The 22,897-nt window shown below is 31.9% G+C and overlaps 3 protein-coding genes across 6 annotated transcripts in view; 1 reads left to right on the forward strand and 2 right to left on the reverse strand.

Moving 5' to 3' along the window:
• Positions 1-22,688, reverse strand: part of LOC126750305 (uncharacterized) — a 219,661-nt gene extending 196,973 nt beyond the window's left edge. Inside the window, exon 1 of the mRNA XM_050459882.1 lies at positions 22,678-22,688. The gene's annotated coding sequence lies outside the window, so the exon portion shown is untranslated. The remainder of the gene's footprint in view (positions 1-22,677) is intronic.
• LOC126750302 (A disintegrin and metalloproteinase with thrombospondin motifs 9-like) overlaps positions 1-22,897 on the forward strand; it is a 354,367-nt gene that overhangs the window by 28,914 nt on the left and 302,556 nt on the right. For all 4 annotated transcript variants that reach the window (XM_050459873.1, XM_050459877.1, XM_050459874.1 and 1 more), the window contains exon 2: positions 19,901-20,050. The gene's annotated coding sequence lies outside the window, so the exon portion shown is untranslated. The remainder of the gene's footprint in view (positions 1-19,900; positions 20,051-22,897) is intronic.
• LOC126750307 (uncharacterized) lies at positions 1,480-3,396 on the reverse strand. Its single transcript, XM_050459883.1, has 2 exons — positions 2,896-3,396; positions 1,480-2,393 (listed from the first exon to the last, which is right to left on the reverse strand). Exons 1-2 carry the CDS (start codon positions 3,139-3,141, stop codon positions 2,142-2,144), a joined length of 498 nt encoding a protein of 165 aa, XP_050315840.1. The 5' UTR covers positions 3,142-3,396; the 3' UTR covers positions 1,480-2,141.

The raw sequence follows: 22,897 nt of genomic DNA on the forward strand, positions 1-22,897 counted from the left end.
CAATTTTTTTCTATCTGTTCGGAAAATACGAGTTTTCTGTTAAAACAGTCGAAATCGCACCACCCTGTGAAAAAAATGATTGAAAAACATGATTTTAGAAAAAATTTTTTTTTTGAAAAAATCGATTTTTTTCTTAAAATTTCAGAAAATGCCCATATTGCAAAAATTGGTAAAAATAATCAATTAAAAATTTTTACACACAATCCTAAGGTAGTTTAACCGGATACCTAGCTCAGCGTTTTCTTTAAAATTAACAGAATTTTGAAAAAATGCATTAATTTAAGAATTCGGATTTTTTTAACGAAATACTATAAAAAAACAGACGAAATAAATTTTTGAAAATTTTTATACAGTATTGTGCATAAATATGGCAACAAGCGATGTTTTCAAAAATATTATTTGCTCCTTTATTTATTCCATATTATTTCTTTACATTTTAGAACACGCCTCTGTATTATTTATAAATATACCCAGATATCATAAGAATGCCAATGCAGAGTAAGGAACTTCATGTTTGTTTATTTAAAAAGCGTCTCTGGTGCTGTAAGAAAAATTATTGTGGAGCATTACGAAAATGGTGTTAGGCACAGTGACATTGCAAGAAGCTTACGGCTTCACAGGTCAATCGTATCCAGAGTTTGCTTAAAATTTCGCCTTACTGGAACAGCTGCACCGGCGCCCATTCCTGGTAGACCCAGAACAACAAATTTGAGGATGGATAGGCAGCTGCTACGAATTTCCAAAGAAAATCCTTTTTTGTCTTCTTCCCAAATTTTGGCAAAATTAAAAGAGGGTGGAGGAGTAAACCTCAGTTCCAGTACCGTAAGGAGAAGATTACTTGATGCCAACTTACCTGCTCGTCGCCCCGCCAAAAAACCGTTAAGGCCCCCTGTCACGCGCCAACATGTTTGCGCAAACTGGTTTGTACAAACTGTTTTGCGCAAACATGTTGGAGTCGATGTTTGCATTTTGACGCTCAAATATTTTAGTCCATTCGGTCCACGTCTTGTTAACCGTCGCGAAAAAATCTCCTGTGTTTATGGAATTAAAACAAAGAAAAAATGGATATTGATAAAGAGGAAGAACTACTGCTACTAGGACTTGCTATCTTGCAGAAGAAGAAAAGAAGACCAACTAAATCGTGGCTAGAAAAAAGACCTTTACTGGCTCATACTTCTTTAATACGAGAATCAAGAAATGAACTCGAAGATTTTCGTAACTATTTGCGAATGGATGAAGAAACTTATCTTCAATTGTTTAGTTACGCCAATCATTATAAAGAAAGATACTGTCATGAAACGTGCAATTACACCACATGAACGGCTAGCTGCTATATTGCGGTTTTTGGCTACCGAGAAATCCTACAAAGATCTTAAATTTTCCACGTGTATTTCGGCATGTCACCTAAGTCAAATTATTCCCGAAATCTGTGAGGCTATATACATTGCATTACGAGGTGAATATTTAAAGGTACGTAAATATCATTTACCAAATAAAATATATTTCTCTTATAATAATACAGGAAATGTCAAAAAACTATGTTCCTTTATCAAAAAGAAAAACGAACAAATAAAATTTTCTTAAAAAACACTTTCTCCAAGAAAAAAAGAACAACAAAAGTTAAACATCTTTAAAATGTTGAAAGTATATTGACACAGAGCTCTCACTCTTTTTTTGATTGCTGGGTTCATTCTGCAGTAGGGGTTCTTTTGTCAAGTGTTGTTGTTCTTGTTGAAACTGATCTTTTATGTTTGTTTGCTCTGGTGAATGGGGTAGACATGAAGTGAGATTGACTTCTTCCGGCATGTGTAGATATGCTTGTTTTTGCTGTAGTTGCGAATAAGTTGGCTGTAATGACACTGGCCATTGTTGTCCGTGAGGTGGTTGATTGTACGGTTGTGTATGGTGCTGAAGTGTCTGTGGTTGTAGGTATGGCTGAGTCTGATGCCGATAAGGCTCTATGTTTTGAAAATATGTTTGATTCTGTAACCGATTTGCAAGTTGATAAGTGGTTTAAAAAGCAGAGTTAGGAGTCAACTTTTCTAAGTGGGCCTCGTAAAAAATATCATTAATTAATTTTTTGGCATAAACCACTTGAAGTGGAACAAGTTCCTTTAACTTCACCGCCCATGTTTTGGCTATTAATGTAAATTTGTCTTCAACGGCGCCGTGGCTGTAAAACGTTTCCCAATTACATGTAATATATCATCGCATTTATCCAGCTGCCGTTTCATGGTTCTAGTTGTCTGAGTGGACGGGCGTGTGGATGTGGATGGTCCCAACGTCAAAGAGTGTGGTGTAGAGGGTGGAGAAATACTTGGCGACTCCCTTGGTGAGAATAATCCTGATTCACTAGTTTCTTTATCACGCTCAGCCGTAAATTGATGAAGTTCCTGAAAATCATACGAATATATCAATGTATATAATTACACTTTTTATAAAGAATTGTGAAACAGCCATCAGTAATGAGGTATTATTTTGGTTACAGTTTCCTTAAACTACGATGGAATAGAAGAGTATCGGTAGAGAGTTTGAGCAAAAATGGAATTTTCCACATTGCTTGGGCGCTGTTGACGGCAAGCATATACAAATTGTGGCACCACCTCGATCTGGATCATACTACTATAATTACAAAAAAACTTACAGCATTGTGCTAATGGCCATTATGAATGCAAACTGTGAATTTATTATGTGCGATGTTGGAACTAACGGTCGAGTATCTGATGGTGGTGTGCTAGACAATACAATATTTATGAAGAACTTAATGGAAAATAAATTACATTTGCCAGATGCAGAGTTCCATGGCAGGATAAAATGGTTTCTCCAACAATTCAAGGGATTTAGAAAAGTAGCTATATCTACTATTACATACCTACGTAATAAAAATGTACTTACTGATTCTTCATCTTCATCTTCAACATTGGTTTGCGTCTTTCGTGGCATTTCTTGATTTCGTGTAAAGTTAAGCAAATCAAAATACCACAAATGAGGAACGTACGCGTCTTCTTCACCAGCACCAGACCTCTCCGAATCAATAACTTTTTTTAATTCTCTCCTGTACGCGGTTTTTAAAGAGTTAATTTTTTTTACTACAGTTTCTTTGGTTGCTCCTACATCGAACTCCCGCATTTTTTCAATCATACTTTCATAAGCCTGTTGTTTCGCATTACGATCACTGTACTGCTTGGATTTTATGTTTCAGAGACACGGGAATGATCTGTACAACTCAATAAACTCACTTAAAAACTGTTTTTCATTCTTTGACATTGTAAAGCAGAACAAATAAAGTTTCACACACTATTAAATGTGAGCGTTAATTGACAGGCCGCAGATAACTGAGCACTACGTGCAAATAGTTGCTAGGTTCGGCATAGCACTCCGAAAACTCTGAACTAAAAAAGGTAGAAATATTCTATGCACACGAATTAAAAAAGAATAGATAGTCTTGACACAGCTGATTAACGTCAAAAATCAGGTTTATCTGTCCTCCATTCACTCCTGATAATGAGCAGGAGTGAAAATATGACAGATAAACCACATTTTAGATGTTAATCAGCTGTATCGAGACTATCTATTTTTCTCTCACTCGTGTGCATGGAATATTTCTACCCTTTTTTAGTTCAGAGTTTTCGGAGTGCAATCCCGAACCCACCAACGCGCAGGCACTGGGCTTAAAACATGCAGAAATCAGTTTGATTTGTCTTTTCACGCTCATACCAATGCACCAACCTCAAACAAAAATTCAAAACTCGACAGATTCGTTCAAACCCAACATTCTCGTATGTACAAACAAGACGTTTCCTCTTTAACGCACAAATTGTTTGCGCAAAACAGTTTGTACAAACCAGTGTGCGCAAACATGTTGGCGCGTGAAAGGGGGCCTTTACTCTCAAAGAAGAACGTCAAGGCTCGTTTTCACTTTGCCCAATCTCATGTCCACTGGTCTGTAGCTGATTGGAAGAAAGTCGTATTTAGTGATGAATCTAAATATAATTTATTCAGGACTGATGGAGTGATGTAGTCGCCAGACGTCAGACGCCACAGTGAACCAAAGATTAAACAAAAAGTACATTTGCCCCACAGTTAAACTTGTATGGGGATGTGTCTCGGCTCGTGGCATAGTGCCCATAGTAAGAATAGTGGGCAAAATGGATCGTTTCATATACAAAGACATTCTGCAAACACATTTAGTGCCATATATGGATGAAGTAGTCATGCCAGTAACAGCCATATTTCAGCATGACAACGATCCAAAACATGCTTCTCAATTTGTGAAGAGGTGGCTATCCGATAAAAAAATAATTGTAATGGTCTGGCTATCTCAATCGCCAGACCTAAACCCTATAGAAAATGTATGGCATTATATTGACACCAAAATCAGGCACATAACATGCTCTAATAAAAGTCAAAGTCAAAAAGTCAAAAATAGCTTTATTGTTACGTAACATCATCTGTTGTTAACAAAGCATTATATAAAATCTTAAAGATAGTTGACAACATAATCTTTTACAAAAATATAAAAATTTTAACAGTTCTTACATACATAGAATATAGAACACACCCAAAGAAAGGGTAGTAAGAATTCACATTACGCTGCGCAAAACTCTTCACTGTCAAAAAATTGTATTTAAAAACTCGTCTACAGAATAAAATGCTTTAGCAAGCAAGAGTTTCTTTATATTTTTCCTAAAACGTTTTTCACAATTTATTAGCCTTATATAAAGGGGTAGGTGGTTAAAAAGCCTTCTGCCCCCGTACACAAAAGAGGACTTAATCTGCTCACTTTTTGGGATAGGCAGAGGTAAAGAGAAGGTTGTTCGGAGATTGTAACCCGAGGAGGGGGGGCCGAGCTGATGGCGATATTTTTTGTGGATAAGACAAACAGTCTCTAAAATAAAAAGGCATGGCAATGTCAGGACAGAATGTTTTAAAAATAATGGCCTACAGGGGCTACGAAAGGGAGCTACACACATATAGCGTATGGCTCTTTTTTGCAAAATAAATAGAGAGCTGAACAAATACCGAGAGCACACACCACAAAACACAATACCGTATCTCAGATAAGACTCTATAAGAGCATGGTAGGCAATTTTGGCCACATCAAGTCCCAGAGAATGTGTTATTACTCTAATAGCATAACAGTTGGATGATAACTTCCCTAATAAAGAGGAGATATGATTTTCAAATTTTAATTGCTTATCAATCGTCAGGCCCAAAAATTTGCATGTTTCAGAAGGACTTATTGTTTCATTTTGCAAAGTGACAGTTCCAAGGTTACATTTAAAAGTTAAAATATTAGTTTTAGAAATATTAAAAGTTAATCTATTAGATTCACACCATGACTTTACAAGAATTAAATCTTCATCAACGATATTCCTTAATCTCTTGGTGTCAGTGTCATGCCAAAGTAATGTTGTATCATCCGCAAAGATAGTAAATTTACCCCTAATTGGAATTTGAGAGATATCATTGACATATAGCAGGAACAATATTGGTCCAAGAACAGAACCCTGGGGTACACCAGCTCCATATCCAGACGGGATGACATATCATTGTCAAAGAATACCCTTTGTGTTCTTCCAGATAGGTAAGAACGAAACCAGTCGAGAGCAACTCCTCTGAATCCATAGGTTTCTAGCTTCTGTAGCAGTATTCTGTGACTTACACAGTCAAACGCCTTAGATAAGTCACAGAACACCGCCGCCGCACTCTCCCCAGCGTTCAACCCCATGTACAGACTCTCCAAAAAATTAAAAATAGCATCAGATGTACCCAGTTTCGTCCGGAATCCAAATTGCTGATGGTTAAGAATTTTTCTTGAGGTACACTTTTTTTCACTTAGAAGAAAGGAACATAATACGGCCTCATGATCAGACAACCCGGCATTTACAATTCTACATGCAACCTGCGTTTCACAGAGAGTAGAGCAAACATAATCTAAAAGTGATGCTGAATTAGCAGTGATGCGAGTAGGTTGGTCAACATGCAAACTTAAATTAAAAGATTTCAGCACTCTATGTATCGACAAATGATTGTTAGAGTTATTGCAGTCTAAAAAATTTACATTAATGTCACCTGTCAATATTAGTGATGCATTTACCGATATTTGGCTTAAAATGTTATATAATTTATCAATAAAACTACTAAAATTACTAGAGGGTGACCTGTAAAGGCCTAAAATGTACAAATTTAATTCTTTAGAATAAACAATGCAAAATTTAAAAGTTTTTTCTTCCAGGAGATACTCAAACTTGGTTATATCAACAAAGTTATATCTTTCTAAAAACTTATTCTCTATTAATATCAAAGTTCCACCATGATTATACTGAGTACGGGAATAGATGGATGCAAGAGCATAACTTTCTATAAAAAAAGGTTCACCCTGTTTGAGCCAATGTTCAGTCAAAACAACAAAGACAGGGTTATCTTCATATGCTAAAAATAAAGAGAGTTCATCAGATTTATTTCTGACTGACTGAATATTTAAAAGGGCTAAATCAAAATGGACTCCGACTGAGTTTGGCCTAAAAAAGTTTTGTTGTGTTCCAGAGGTCCACTATTCCATGTTATTTTCATACAAGGTATAGTTTTTGATACTATTTTTAAGGCAGAGTGAGTGGTAGATATATATTATGATAAAATACCACAAAGTGATTTCGGTGATAGCCGATGTGATGGCCCTTCAAAAGCATTAGTGATAACTCTCACAGATAGGTTTTTATTTCTTATGAATGAATTGATGTATTTAAGAGTCTTAAAGTAGAAGCGACTGTGACTGAAATTATACGTAATACACAAGATAAGATTAGTACTCTTTCCTATAAACAATAGATTATTTAGACTAGACAGTGTGACCTGCGTAAAACTTAAGTTAAGACATACAACTACATTATCTTTACTATTATAATTAATGACATTGCCAAAAAGGTCCTTACTTAGTCTGTGAAAAGGGGCGCCAGTCATTACTTTTCCTGATATATCATAGCAAGCACCTGACAATTCCCTGAGAATATATGATAGACGTCTGGCACTAGAGTCTCCATAAATAAAAACTCTGGATTTCTTAGGTAAAGAGAGGCGTGTTTTATTTGTATAGGAGTAGCTATGTTTATATGAAGATGGTTCTTTCGTCTTGACAGAATTATTTGTTGGTTCCACCATATACATAGAGTTGGTATGTGGTTCAACGTCATCAGAGTCTTGGATTACCATTGGAGTCTTTGAGATTTTAAAAGACAGTAAATCATTTCTAAGGGAAGCTATTTCACAAGAGTAAGAGTGATTTTCAGCCTCAAGAAGTCTAATAGAAGTGATCATATTTCTGCTAAGAGCATGTGTTTCCTCCAATTAATACAAATATTCTCTTTGAAATAGTGGAGAAGGCTTGGAAAGAAGTGAACAATGACTATATTATGAAATTAATTGAGTCCATGCCAAAACTATGTGCAGATGTTATAAAGGAGAAGGGGTACTACACGAAATATTGAATTGATTTTAATTTAGTTGGGTTATATTTTTTTTAGAATCAAAACTATTTTTAGTTGCTATATTTTTGAATAATAAATTTGCATGAAATAATTTGGTGTTTTATTTATTATGATACAAAAAATATGAAAATACAAACAGGCTCTAACTATTCTTGTAAATAATATATAAACCTTACTTATAAAATAGATACTAAAAGATATATAACAGGAAAGTTCAATGTTGCTATCTTTGTGCACAATACTGTACATATTCCAAGAATAATTTGACTGGACTATTTTAACGTTTTTAAAAAAGCGTAAAGAATTTTGAGAAAAAATATTTTTTGGAAAGGTCGATTTTTTTTCTAAAAATTTCACAAAATACCTATAAATCAAAACAAAATTTTGAAATCTTTACACATATTCCTGGTATAATTTGACCAGATATTTTAGCGTTTCTTAAAAGATTAACAGGATTTCGAGAATTTTTTTTTTGGAAAATCGATTTTTTTTTAAATTTACAAAATGTCTATATTTCAAAAAACCAGTAGCAATAAAAATTTGAAAATTTTTACTGATATTTCTGGGATAATTTGACAGCATATTTAATTCAGCGTTTTTCAAAAAATCGACAATGTGTTGATAAAAAAAAACTGGAAATATTTGGAAAGGTTATTCTTTTTTTCTTTTAGAGAAAACAGAACAGTATATGATATACGCATATTCTTCAGTTTAATAAATATACCAGTAGTTTTAATTGAAAAATTGTATTTTTGAACCTACATAACACAAAGTTGTCTAGAACCAAAAAAAAACTGAAATTTTTTTAAAACATGAATAGCTTAAGGTTATGTGAGAAAATTATAAATACAAAAACTAAAAAACTTTAAAAAAAAATAAAATAAAAAAATTTTTTTTTAATAACCCTACCTAACGTAACTTCCTTATTTCAAATGAAACACCCTAAATATCATTAAATTTTTTAAATAAAAATCCAGGCAATACGATAGGTCACATGTTACACTTTGGATCAATTCTTTTAAAGACATAAGAAAATGTGATTTTTTAATTAATAAAGTGTAGTATTTTAATTGAAACGAGATTTTTTTTTAGAGAAACAAATTTCAGGTAATAGGCTTCGTCTCGTTAATTTTTCCCATAAAAAAAACATCGTAAATTAAGAAAAAAGAGTCGATAAAAATCAAAATGACAAAATCGGCGAAGATTACCACAAAATCCCTTAATCCAAAAAACTCTCGGTTATATTTTTAGAGAAAATCAATAGGAGGCTGCACGTATGCCAAAACCGACGCTGAATGTTTGCTATTTTGACGTTTTTTATTTAATCTTAATATTATACAGTATAATAATTTTTGCTCAAACGTTTGATTATAAAGTTTTTTTTAATAATATTCAAATCGGAATCTAATTTTAGCTTCATCTCATTAACATTCAATTTAAGTGGTTTATTTGGCATCCACTCTAACAGTCAAATATGCACATAATTCGATAACTTATTGCAAATTAACAATTTAAATGAAATTTTTTAACCTTGAAAATAATTTTTTTAAATCCCAAAAACAGTTTTTTTTCCTCTATAGTATGTAGGTCATACACGAATAAAACTTTTACCTAAATGTTAATATTGATTTATTATTATTAAATCACTGTTTAGATATCGAACAAAACACTTGCTAAATGTTTCAACAAATCCATCAGGTGATATTTAAAAATATTATGTCATAGAAATCAGGTTCACAAACCTGCGAGCCAAGCAATAAAAATGTGCGTTTGTCTATTCGATTTATCGGATTTTATGGAATAATTCATTCGAATACCGCACTCATATTCAATTTGTTTCATTAAGATATCTTGAATAGTTCTTGAGATAATCGAGTTTAAATGGCAAAAAGTCAGTAGAGCGTAAGGGACCTTAGGGTTAAGCACTGAGGTACAAGTCTGAATAACTTGGAAAATTTTAGTTGGAACCTTTTACACTTTAAACAATATTTTTAAAGAATTCAATTTTAATTCTCAAGCATTTTATTTGACTAAAATATCTTAAATCGTTTTCGAGATAATTAATTTTAAATGCCAAAAAGTCAATGCAGTATAAATTTTTTTTTATGTTAACCTCTTGGTTTATGCCTAGATAACTAGGAAAATATTAGTGGGAGAATACATATTTAGAGAACCACATTTCATTGAAATATTTTAAAAAATTAACAAGAAAATTAGTCAGTTGCCAATGAATTTATTTTCAAGATTAATTTAAAATTCGAATAGTCCTTAAAAAAATTATATAACAATAATTTACGAATCAGTGTTAGTGGCATTGTTTAAAAATGCTTTATCATCCGAATTGTTGTGAATCAGCTGAGTCGTATTTTGCTGTGCGATGATTTCGAGAACGCGACACACTCTATATAGCATAATAAACTTTTCGAGGAAAATGTCGAAATTAAGACCGGAAAATGACGATATATAGATATTTGCCATTTATGCGAACGTAACATTTATTTGTAGAAGTACGAAGAATATTCTCCTGAATATTATGCTTTTTGTTTAATGAGAATATTCCAACTAGTTTTTGATATATTGATTTTTGAAGTAAGTGGTCACCTTAATGATCAAAATGTATGCTTGGGTTCTATCATTTAAAAGTGTCGATAATTTTGTAACTATTTTTTTGACTAGTTCACATTATAAGAAACATTTTTAAAGAATATTCTACTGAATATTATCTTTTATGTTTTATAACAATATTCCAACTAGTTTTTTAGATATTAAATCTCTAAGTAAGTGGTCACTTTAGACTGTTGATCAAACATCAGTCTTAGGCACTATTATCTAAAAGTGTCAATAATATGGAAAGTATTTCTTAGGTTAATTTACAACATAAAGAACATTTACAAAGAATATTCTCCTAAGTATAACACTTTTTGTTTCATGGGAATATTCCAAGTAGTTTTTCAGATATTGAACTTAAAAGTGAGTGGTCGCCTTATTGAACAAATATCGTTTGTTCAATAAGGCTGGTAAGCTTCAATAATGGACACTTATCATCAAAAAGTGCCGATCATTCTGAAACTATTCTTTTTATTGGTTTACTTTGTGAAGAACATTTACAAAGAATGTCGTTCAGAATATAAATAAATAAATAAAAAGGCCTTTATTTTATACTCGGCGAAGGGCAGCATGCTGTTAACTTAACCGAGTACACATAAATATTACAATAATATTATTACTATCACAAAAACACATAATTATTAAGTAGATACTAATAGAAAATGTTAAAATATACAGAAGACAAAAAAAAAAATTAACTATAACTTACAAAGAAAAATACAAATTTTACAGCTTAACGACTACTTGACATCATAATACTATATATATGCATGACCGATTTAACAATACAAATACTTATTAAAAAAATTAAATAGAACAATAGAAATAAAATTTAAAAAAAAAACAATCCCAGAAAAAGTTGAAATAAAATCATCCAGTTGACTGTTTAATTCTAAGTTATTACTTTATATTATTGCTATTTTTCTCGATATTTATTGTTGGCTTTCAATCAATATCTTTTTTAGGTTGTTTTTAAAGGATTGGAAAGACTTATATAATAATAAATTATAGGAAATATAATAATAGGAAATATATTTATTTATTAGCTTTGAAGCACAGAAAGAAAATGATCTTTGAAAAATCGCAGTGCTATGTCGGGGGATATCAAATTTTAAAACCGTGCGTGTTGTTCGATTATGTCTGGTAGTTCCTGTTTTAAGTTTATTTCGTAAGTAGGAGGGACTATTGTTATTTAAAAGTTTGAATAGGAAACTGCAGTAATGAAGTTTTTCTCTATTTTGCACATTAAGCCACTTCAATTCTTTTAGCTTGCAAGTTACATGATCCCTTCCTCTCAACCCATAAACAAAGCGAATGCAAGAGTTCTGTATTTTTTGCAGTTTGTACCTACTAGAAGCATCAAGACATGGTCCATAAACAAAATTAGAGTAATTACAATGTGATAAAATTAGAGCTTCACAAAGCTGCCTTTTTAGTGTAATACTTAATAGATCCTTACTTTTATACAAATTTCTCAGGGACATATATGCTCTTTGAACTACTTTAGATACTTGTGTTTTAAACCTCAAATTTGTATCAAAAGTTACACCTAAGTTCTTGTGTTCTTTTAAATTCAGAATTTTTTCACTATCTATCACAAGATCATAGTTCATACGAGACCATGATGCCAAGGGGCCAATGTAAATTACAGCCGATTTTTTTGGGTTTAATTTTAAACCATTTTTTTTTGAATAATGGTGAATTGTATCTAAGCACTGACACAATGATTGCATAGATTCATCAGCGTTATTCTTAGTAAACTGTTTATAAATTTGTGTATCATCACAGTATTGAGCCATACGACAGTCGCGAATTTTATTTTTTAGGTCATTTATATAAAGTATAAACAGCAAAGGGCTCAGAATGGATCCCTGGGGAACACCTCTTTTTAAATCGGCTGGCTCAGAGAACGAGTCTTCCACTCTTGTTATCTGGGATCTATTTGTAAGATAATTACTGCAAAAACGCACAGCTTTCGGTAAGAATCCGTAATAGGAGAGCTTCGCTAAAAGTAAGTTATGATGTAGAGTATCGAATGCCTTGCTGAAATCTAACAGAACCAAAGCTGTCGTCTCACCCTTATCCCAAGTATCAATAATATCATCCAAGACTCCAAGAAGGGCTGAAGCAGTATTAAAGCCACGGCGAAACCCCGATTGCGTTTCCGAGAGCAAATTATTTTTCACGATATATTCAATCATCTGGTTGTATATGAGTTTCTCAAAAATCTTGGACAATACAGAAAGTAGGCTTATTGGTCGTAAGTCAGAAAGGCCATCCGGGTTAGAGACCTTAGGTAGCGGCAACACCATTGCCTTTTTCCACAAAAAGGGAAATTTACCTATCTCGATGCAAGTATTAAAAATATGAGTTAGCACCGGTATGACACGAGGACAGCACATCTTAACCATTTCTAATGATATTTTATCAATGCCACTGGCATTTGATTTTATTTGCGAAATAGCTTCATATACTCCTCCAGTATCCACCAGCTCCAGATCGAACCTTTGATCCGTGGCTCTTCTACCCAGTTATTCCCGAATGGCCTCCGCTGAAACTGGCGTGGATACCTGACGTACCGACTCAACAAAAAACTGGTTAATTGCTTCCGGATCTTTTAGGCTATCTGGTAGATTTGATGTAGAAGTGCCTTTTGTCTTACTATAGATATTAAGATTGGCCAAACCGTTCCAGAGGGCTTTTTTATTCTTGTCTCTATGCAGAAAATTTATATCTCCCCTTTTTTCGTTTCTGACTGCGGTTGTAAACATGTTACGCACATTTTTATAGGATTCCCAATCGCCAGGATGTTTGTTTTTTTTATATTTTGAAAGTAGAGAATTTCTGTATTTTTTCATTTCCTTTAGAGTATCTGTAAACCAAGGTGCTTTCGGCTTTGTTACCCTAACCGTGGTGAAAGGTGCATGCTTATTAAAAAGTTGTGTAAGAATATGTGTAAAACACTGGACCTTATCATCTATTTCCGCAAAACTAAACACCTTACCCCAATTTGCGGCGTTAAGATCAAGATCAAAAGCTGCCCTGTCGAAGCTCTTAAAATTTCTAAACGTAACAAACTTTGGGAAAATCTTTGGAGCATTAATTGCAAGAGTGCAATAAATAAGTTGATGGTCAGAGTGCTCATGCATATCTCTATGTTCAACATTACCTATTAGTAGATTTTCATTTGACAGAATTATGACATCAATTAAGCTAGCTTTTTCCCTTGAAAACCTAGTGGGATTCATTACTACTTGCTTAAAATTAAATGAGTCCAAGAGAAAATCAAATTGCTCATTAACAGATTTATATTCTAGAAGGTTAATGTTGAGATCACCCATTATTATTGTTTCATCTACCATGGGAAGAATGTTTGAAATCGAGGTGTCTAAATGCTCTAACGCCCTAAGGACATTAAACTGAGGCGGACGATAAAAAACCCCAAATCCTAATTTAAGTTTGTTTATTTGTAAAATAAACCATTGTTGCTCAAAAATTTCTACTTGTTCCACCAATTCCACCTTATGGACCCTTAAACTTGACCTCACGTAAACGCCAACTCCCCCACCTCTAGTTTTCCTGTCCAGTCGCAAAAAGTTATATCCTACTATTTCGATCTCTTTATCTAAAATATTTTCTGAAAGCCAACTTTCCGTTACTCCTAGTATATCTAGGTTTAGAGTAGAAAGGATTAACTTTACTTCAACAACACTAGGTAGCAAGGAACGTATATTAACGTGGCCTACCTTTAAATTTTTAGCCATTTAAAAATACAAAAATACACAAACCAAAACACTAAAGAAATAAGCAATTTAAAAAACAAATAAAATAAAAATATAAAAGGAATCCAAAAGTACAATAAATAAAATAATTAGCTAAAAAGTTCCTCTAACATAGCCTCATTTTTTATATGGATTGGCTTATCATTTTCATTTTTCCTTACCAAAGTTCTGCCATCACGATGCCATACATATCGATACCCCAGGCCTTTGAGCTGCTTTGCTTTCTTAATAAGTCTGTAGTTTTCTTTGCTCATCTTCTCATTGATAAAAATGGGTGTGTTCTTATTGCCAAGACCTACGGTACTTAGAGTAAGTTTTCCTTTTCTTCCTCTGGATTTTAAGATGCTATGTTTGGTTTCCTTATTTTTTAGGGAGATAATAGTCTTTACTCCTGCTTTGGTATCAATATTTTTAAATACTTCAACTTCTGATTCCGGAACCTCCAAAAAGTCAAAAAGAGTACCCCCTGTATTTTTCTTATCCTCATCGTCATTTATTAGGCCTGCAATGCAGATATTTCTATCTAGCTTCCTAGTTTCCTCGACGTTACGCACAGTTTTAAGTTTTTCAATTTCTTCCCTCAAAACTTGGTTGTCTTTGGAGAGATTATTCACCATATCTGCTAAAGCCTTACTCCTTAGTTTTTCTTCCTCATACTTTTCACTGAGAAAATCTATTGATTTCCTAACCTCCCGCATTTCATTTTGTAAGCCTTTTATCATCTCCTTAAGCTCCAGGTCTCCGACGCATCCAGATGGTTTGGACATAAGTAGCGATCTTCGCTGTTGTGTTTTACGTAAAGTATCGATTTCAACATCGTTCTCACATAATGGACATCGCCATGATGTTTTGTTTTCTATCATTAATTTTGCATCAGCTTCATCAACTCTTCCGCATTTAAGATGGTAAAGGCCTCTACAGTCTCCACATACTAATTTTAAATTCGATTTAGCTATGTTTTGATCGCATTTCTTACATACTTTGGGATTAACCATGATAAAATCCGCTTTTAAGCGCCTATGCAAAGTCTCTCGGTGTATGGACTCCTTTAACTGCGTTATCAAAACCGCGTGAGATGAATGCCGTGAAATGTGTGATAGCAGCGTTTTTTATGCAGCGTTTAGATGTAGACAAATAAGTTTAGTATTCAAAGATGAGCTACTTTTGTTGTTATTGGTAGACGCCACTAAAAAGCACCCGATTCCCGGCGGTGATCGTGTATGTTCGGAGAAAAATTCGGTCGTTTCACGTGAATGACAAGAATAACGACACGAATGTTCCAGCGTTTGTTAGTTGTTTACTTACGTAAAAAAGCTCCAACTAATTTGATCAATTATTGCGATTATACTGAATTTGTTTCTTATGTTTTTGTTTCTAATATTGACCATATTGTTGCTTATAGTGTTTTAAAATAATACCTGAAAAGCTGTATCAATTCCAATTCAGCGATTTTAGCTGTAAAGATGGACGGCCCTACTCAAAACTATCAGAATCAGGACCAAACTATCAACAAAAATTTGTGCCACTTATGCAGTAAAATGTTTTCTTCCATTTCAGCATTGAACAAACATATTAAAGTTATTCATAAGCAGCAGCTCCCAGATAACCCAAAGTCACACATTTCTTGTCCCTTATGCAAAGAGACTAAGAATTCTTGTGAGACTTATTAAAGACTTGAAGCTCATTTACAGGTTAAGTCATGATATCAAAATAGAGTCCTCAACTTTCCATTTTTCCAGCGAAGAAACATTTGAGGAATGGTTAAGAGAGCATAAAATAAGCACAAACTATGCACTTGTTCGCACAAGGAAAATTGAAGACAAGATTAAAAAAGTATATTGTTGCAATCGAAGTGATTTTAGAGGTAATTTGTAGCAATTTCAATTGTTCATTATGGTATGTGAGCAAAGGAAGGGAAGCGATTCTGTTTTAGGTGAACTCCTCGGGCAATGTTCTTTCAATAATATTGAAGCTAGCCATAGTCTAGAAATTGAAACATTTGTTAATGAAAAGACAACTAAAAATCAACAAGTAGCAGTACGATTGAACAAGCAATCAACAAGAGAAATTGAAAGTGTATCAAACTTTTTAAGATCTTTAAATGATGAAACTTATGATAAGTAAGTTATCTTTTTATAAAATTATATAAAATATATTAACATATACCTGTAAATGTCTAGGTGCATGAGACAACTGACATCAATGATGGAACAGATAAATAAGACAAATACAAGTAAACGAAAAATGGACAAACAAGTTTATTTTCCATCAAAGAAGAAGAAGGAGCAGTAAATAAAAATAATTAAATGTATATTTTTTCTATTTATCAGTATTTTTTTTTATATAATAGTAGGTATATTTTTATAGGTTTAACTTTATATGTATGTATATGTGTATTATAATTTTTTATGTAAGTTTTAGGCAAATATTTGAAGTAAATATTTTAAGTTTCTTGCAGTTTCTTCTTATGAGTATTAATCGAAACTGCGAATTGTAAATTAGTATTTTAGCATAAAATAATTAAGTTTCTTTTCAAATCAGTCATATACATGTCTTTGCAGCGTTTATAAAATAAAAATTGTTAATATATGATACATTTATATAACAGTATAACTAATTAAATCCGTTGTGTTTTCACTTACCAAAATTACCTCTCTCCCTAGGTATAACAGTTATTTAAAAAAATAGGTACTTATTTCAAAAAGATTAATAACATTTATATATTTAAGATTAAAATTAAAGTACGATACTACAATATTTTATAAATTATGTTTTCCATTTATTTATTTTTTCTAAATATACAATAACCTATTGTTTAAGTTGGGCTTTTCCTTTTGATATGTCCACATATAGAGAACTTAAAAAAATAATAGTTATTTGTATAACGAAAGGGAGCAAAGTGCATAATTTCCTTAAGTGGGTGAAGTTTGATCCAGCAAAAGCATCCACAGTGGGGAAATGACACTGCTCCTACAGTGCATAATTTTCTACTTTCATTCTTATTAATAAGCACAATTTAATGTAAACATTAATTTTATAAAAAATAATAAGCAAGATATAGTCAAATAAAAAAATTCAATTATGCAGGGAAATAAAATTAAAAATTTTCTTATAAGGTAGTAGAAAAATAAATTTTTCAAATAACACTTCCTCAAAAATAAACTATAGTAATTTTAAATAATATCCAAAATCAAATAAATCCATGTCCGCCCAAAGAAATTTTTCAAAATATTTATTAAAAAAAAATAATTCAATTTCCATTCCATTGGATCGTTCAACCAAACTGCATTTTTTTGATACTTATATTAGGGTATTATGTATAAGATTAATAATTCAATTTTCTTGTTTGCATCCTTTATTTATATTTATTTTATTTAAAGAATCAATAATTATTATTATTCCAGAAACGCTTTTTTTTATTTTAATTCAATTATTATTCCATTAATTATTATTTACATTAATTATTCTTATTGCCAGAAACCGTTGCTTCTAGCAGCAAACATTGCTCTTTTGTTGGTTGCCCGCCATTCACGTATTTAAATATCCGAATGGGACAGTCGGAGATAGCCGAATGATGACGGGAATTGGGTGCTTTTTAGTGGCGTCTGTTATTGGTGGGTAGAATAAGTTATTACGTACGTAATTATCTCCTCTAATCAGCTGCGCCAGCAAACACAATTTCTTCTAAGGTAAAACTATCAAAATTTTAATTTTTTTAGGGAGCAACATAAATGTATTGTTAATTACTTAAGGTGAACATACACCCCATATCATGTTAATTGTTTCATGAGAATACTCCCACTAGTTTTTGAGATATTGGATTTTGAAATGAGGGGTCACTTTGAAGATTAATCATCGTCCATGGACATTATCACTCAAAAGTTCCAATAATTCTTAAAATATTCATTGGACTAGTTTACGTCATAAATATTTACAAAGACTATTCTCTTGAAAATTATATTTTTTGTTTTCTCAGAATATTTTATCTAGTATTCCAGATATTGGAAGTTCCAATAATTCTGAAATTAATCTGTAATAATTGTTACTTGGGTGTGTTGTCTATTTCATTCGTGAATATTCCTAACCTCCTAAAACGGAACGTTTATGGCTGTTATGTGCTGTTATTGGAGGAAAAAAAACTGTACTTTTCAGGTCATAAAACATACGCGACCAATTAAAATTGACATTTCGGTAAATCAGGAGGCGTGGGATGGATCTCGACTACCGTGGGCGACAAAGGTAATAAAAAAAAATCGCCACCATTATTACCGACTACCATAAATCGCCGGTACTCGTGTAAAAAATTGACCATTTTTAGGTTGAATTTCCAAAAGTTCGCCGTTATCTCTGTAACCCCTTCCGGGCATCGTTGCAATATTTTCAAAATAATCATCGCTTATCACCAGTTAAGGGTCATAACTTAAACTAAAAATAATTCATATACGTTACTCAATTTTTTTAATGTTATATGACCTTTAAATAGTGCTAACATGCTACATATTAAATTATTTAATTATGAATGACGCTGTGAGTGAATGTTGGGGCTTCATTTTAGTGATAAAATAAAAGTCTTTCAGCGTCATGTTAAAGCAGATCGAAACAATGAATGAATGAATGAACGAAAGTCTGAAAATAAAATGGTTGTAACTGCAATTCTGCGATTGTAACAGTTACTTTTTAGGTGGGCGGAATCGGTGTAGGAGTGACTTTAATGTTTACACGAACATCTGAATTCGAATTATCACCTGAAAGTGGTCTCATAACGACACCTTCTTTTGCCATTTTAAGTCGTGAATAGTAAAAAGACAATTTGTCTTCGAGGCCCACAATATATTACCCTTATATGGAAACTCTTAATTTATTTAACACTGCTTTCCTATACACAGGTTCATAGTCTTAGCAAGGACATTCGAAGGACCATTAGTAAACACTAATAAAAGGTGACGTAGTCGTCGATGGGCGGCAAAAACTAACCCAGATTTTAGTCCATTAATCTTAGTCTCATTTAAAACGGCAGCGTTTTAAACGAACTAAATTAAGGCATAACCCGACCACGCGATTACGACAAGACACGACCATTAATTGGCCATTAGTCCGTCTGACGATGACTGGAGCGTTATTTAATACTCACTTTACATACGCGGATTGGTTTGTTTTTAAGACTATTGAAATTATATTAATAGATAAATAGATACAGAACTTTACAGATTAGATACAGGTGATGACAATAAATCCTTAATACCTTTAAAGGCGTTCGGTTTAAGGCTTCAAAGATCGTTCTTAATATTATAGCACTAAGCAAATAAAGTTTATTTCATTTTACATTTATTTTATTTATACTCTCCCTTGTGTACATTCAGTAGATCGGATGTTATCAACCAAAAACCTCGGACTTGACGTGATGAGGTCCAACTGGCTTCACGCAAAATTCAAATGGTCATAACTAGTAAACCAAAAATAATATTGAAAGAAATTAAAAATTTTTTTTGTCGAGCATTAATCACTATACAATTTTGATTATTAAACTCATCAAGACTGTATGTTAATTACCAAACAAAGAAGTTACAAGTGATTTTTCGAAGCTTTAAACTAATAAAGTATTTTTTATTAGCAAATAATTTAGATAATAACAGAATCAAAAAAAGACACTTATTTATTATAGAAATCTTATAAGATCCTAAATCTCCCGTTTCCAAACAAAATTCTGGAAAATTTATTTGTTACGTCAGGTCGGAGATGTTACATATATATTTTGAAAACACTGGAATAAGGAAATGCACTACATTCCCCACTAGTTTATTGTCATTGCGGTACAAAGTTTTAATTTATTATCTCAGGTTCAAAAAACCTATTTGTATATTTTAATCATCCCGATTCTGATGACGTGTTTATTGAAAATTAAATTTTTATTACGTGTGTGTGTGTTTTTTTTTTAATTGATCTACTACCACCACGTTGTCATAACCGTTAATAATAAATTAGGTGCAAATTACTTGCACTGTTAATACTTTAATTTGTTTGCAGATTTAATCGGAAGGAGTAAATCAGTAACTGCCAATCGTAAATCTACTTATAGTAAATAATGTTTCATTTGGACCAATTTGGGACCTATGGTTTAACGTGGAATACTTTGATTGTTAAACCCTTAAAGGAGGATTTGAGCTTTAGCTAGTGGTAAGTAAGTATAAGCGGTAAGAATTTTTGATTTTCCAAAGTAACAATCCCCCAAAATATATTATACGCAGCACTTTATATTTAAAGCGTATACAAGTCAGGCCCCAAAAATATGACCAGTAATAACAGTTTTCCCTAATGTTCCATTGTCTTTTTGAGACAAATGTAAATGTAATGTATATTACGGACCCCCTGTAGGTAATATTACGTTATTCAGTATGTTATTGTATTCAAGAGACAACGGTTATTACTCTTATACAGGGTGGTCCGAAACATTTTTAACAATTCTTCGAAAAGCAATCCCAAGCAATCATAAATTATTATCGTTAACTAAATATTTATTCAACGAGTTTTTAATAAATTTTTGGTTTTGGTGTGTATGTATATCAATCGTATATGGTCAAAGTATATTTATGAAACTTACGAATATATGTATATTATATACGATTCTGTTCAAAAAAAGAAAAAAATCTGCATTTAATAAAATTGATACGGGATTTACATATTTAGTTTTTAAACTCGATTACTACACCTCAGATATTTGATTAAATTCTTCTAAAAAATCACTGTTTTTCGTCCATATTATCCAATCTAATAACGCTACTTTTATACTAAATATTTATATAAAAAAAATATATAAAATTTAAATAAAGAGTGCTATTAAATTAAATATTGAATAAATATGTTCTGAAAAAATATTGTTTTTCATGAACACAACCCTTACCCTTAATATTATTTTTATTTTTTCATATTTCAGACAGTTTTTAATAAAATTGACATTGAAGTTAAGATGTTTCTCTGGCAAGGCCTATTATGAAAACTAACTACCACCTTCAAAAACAGGAAGGCCTATTATGACCCGTAACTCCACAACTATTATTTCAATGAAAAAACGAGTTATTATAGGTTAGAAAATTATTTATATGAAATTTTTTAGATTTTTCTCGTATTAAATGTGTGAGAAAATCGACTTCGATACGATATATCCCTTATACACGTCATTGGTAAAAATTAAATTTTTTCTTTGTACGTTAAAAAATGGCTCCCGAAGCATAAAACACATCTGCAAATTTAAAAAAAAACTACATATGAATTGGCAGTAAGATTATTTAAAAAAATCTCATTCCATTAAACGCATTTTATAAACGTCTTTATATAGTGTGCAATATAACATACTTAAACATTTAACTATTATGAAATATTAATAATTGTATATTATTAACATGTAATAAATCAACGAAAAATGTACATCTGGTGTAAACCAAAAATAAGCGTTTATTTAACTATCGTGTGTTGCCTGGGATATATTTAAATGGCAACGTTGTTTTTTAGTAGACTCCTCCTTGTTACGTCCATTAACCAATCAACCCGTCGCATACGTGCGTTACGGGTTGCTTACCTCTCACTGTCAGCGGTTTAAGTCGCTGTTGCAAAGTTTAACAATTGAAAATTATTTGTTTTTTCTTTAGTTTACGTTCAAAGTGGGTTTTCTCAGAAACTATGCGAAATATGGAAAAAATTTACAAAATTTTCCAACCTTTAACTTTGGTTTTTACACATTTTTTTATTAAACTTTTTCGTTTTTGAGTTATGGGTTAGAAAGCTGCACATGCAGCTTTGGATTAAAATTTTAACTTCGAAATCGATTTTGTCAAAAAAGTATTCAAAATATGAGAATAATATAAAAAATATTTTATATAAATAATTTTCATAACTCGGTTTTTCATCGAAGTAGTAGTTTTGGAGTTACGGGTCAAAATACGACTTGCCAGAGTAACATCTTAACTTCGATGTCAATTTTATTAAAAACTGTCCAAATATGAAAAAATTAAAATAATATTTTGTGTAGAGAATTTTCTGCTTTATAATTTTGATTATTACACTTTTTTCCCCTAAGTTAGTAGTTTTTGAGATATGCTAGACAATAGGTCTAAGGTAGATTAAAATTTTAACTTCAAAGTTTTATCGTTATAATGTTAAACGTCCTAGGTATGTTTTCTGTGAACCAAAGAATTATGTTTAATGTTTATCTGTTTATTTTTAAATTAAAACATCGTCTGCTACCAGACTTCAACTGTGATAAATTGACAATTTTTAGTGATGTTCACAATTATCTTACTCGCAACCAAACAGATTTCCTAGTTGACAGTTACTCAGTTGCTCAAGTCAATATTATATAGAACTTAACAGAATTCAATAGGTTATCGGCTAGTCTTAAATCCTGTGATAGTTTTAACGTGTTTAAAAGGCTCTTGAGAACATTTGTTTTAGATATTTAGTATTTGTCTTTTTTTATCTTTATTCTGTGTTATGAATTTTATATTTTATGTTATATCATTATACGATTTATTTTATAGGTTTAAATTATTTTATGTCATTTTAAGTTTTATTTATTATTTATTTACGTTTAGCTTAAGATTTTATTTGTATGATTTTATTTTTACATTGCATATGTTTGTTTTTCTTACCTTTTTTATATTCTCACTCATATGTAAATGCATAACCTTAAACATATTTATTTGCCAACAATACATGTCCCTTATACCAGCACTATTATTGTAATATTATCCTTATTTTTTGGTTTTGTTTTTTGGTTTTGCACAGCCAAAATCCCGGTCACACGGCAAAAACGAACGACCTCTTTGTGGAAAAAAATGATAAATTTTGTTAAATCTCTTGGTTGCCTGTAATGCTGAGAGGAAACGAACCATTGTTTGGTTTCGATTCTGCCCTGCACATCCATCGGAAAATAAATGCAGTTCAGTGATTTCAGGGGGTATATGTTTTATTATGTAATCATTAAGAAATGTACACTCTTCATTAGGTCCCTTTTGACCTTGACCTTCA

The sequence above is a fragment of the Anthonomus grandis genome, chromosome 2 (assembly GCF_022605725.1).
Source record: "Anthonomus grandis grandis chromosome 2, icAntGran1.3, whole genome shotgun sequence".
Lineage (NCBI taxonomy): Eukaryota > Metazoa > Arthropoda > Insecta > Coleoptera > Curculionidae > Anthonomus > Anthonomus grandis.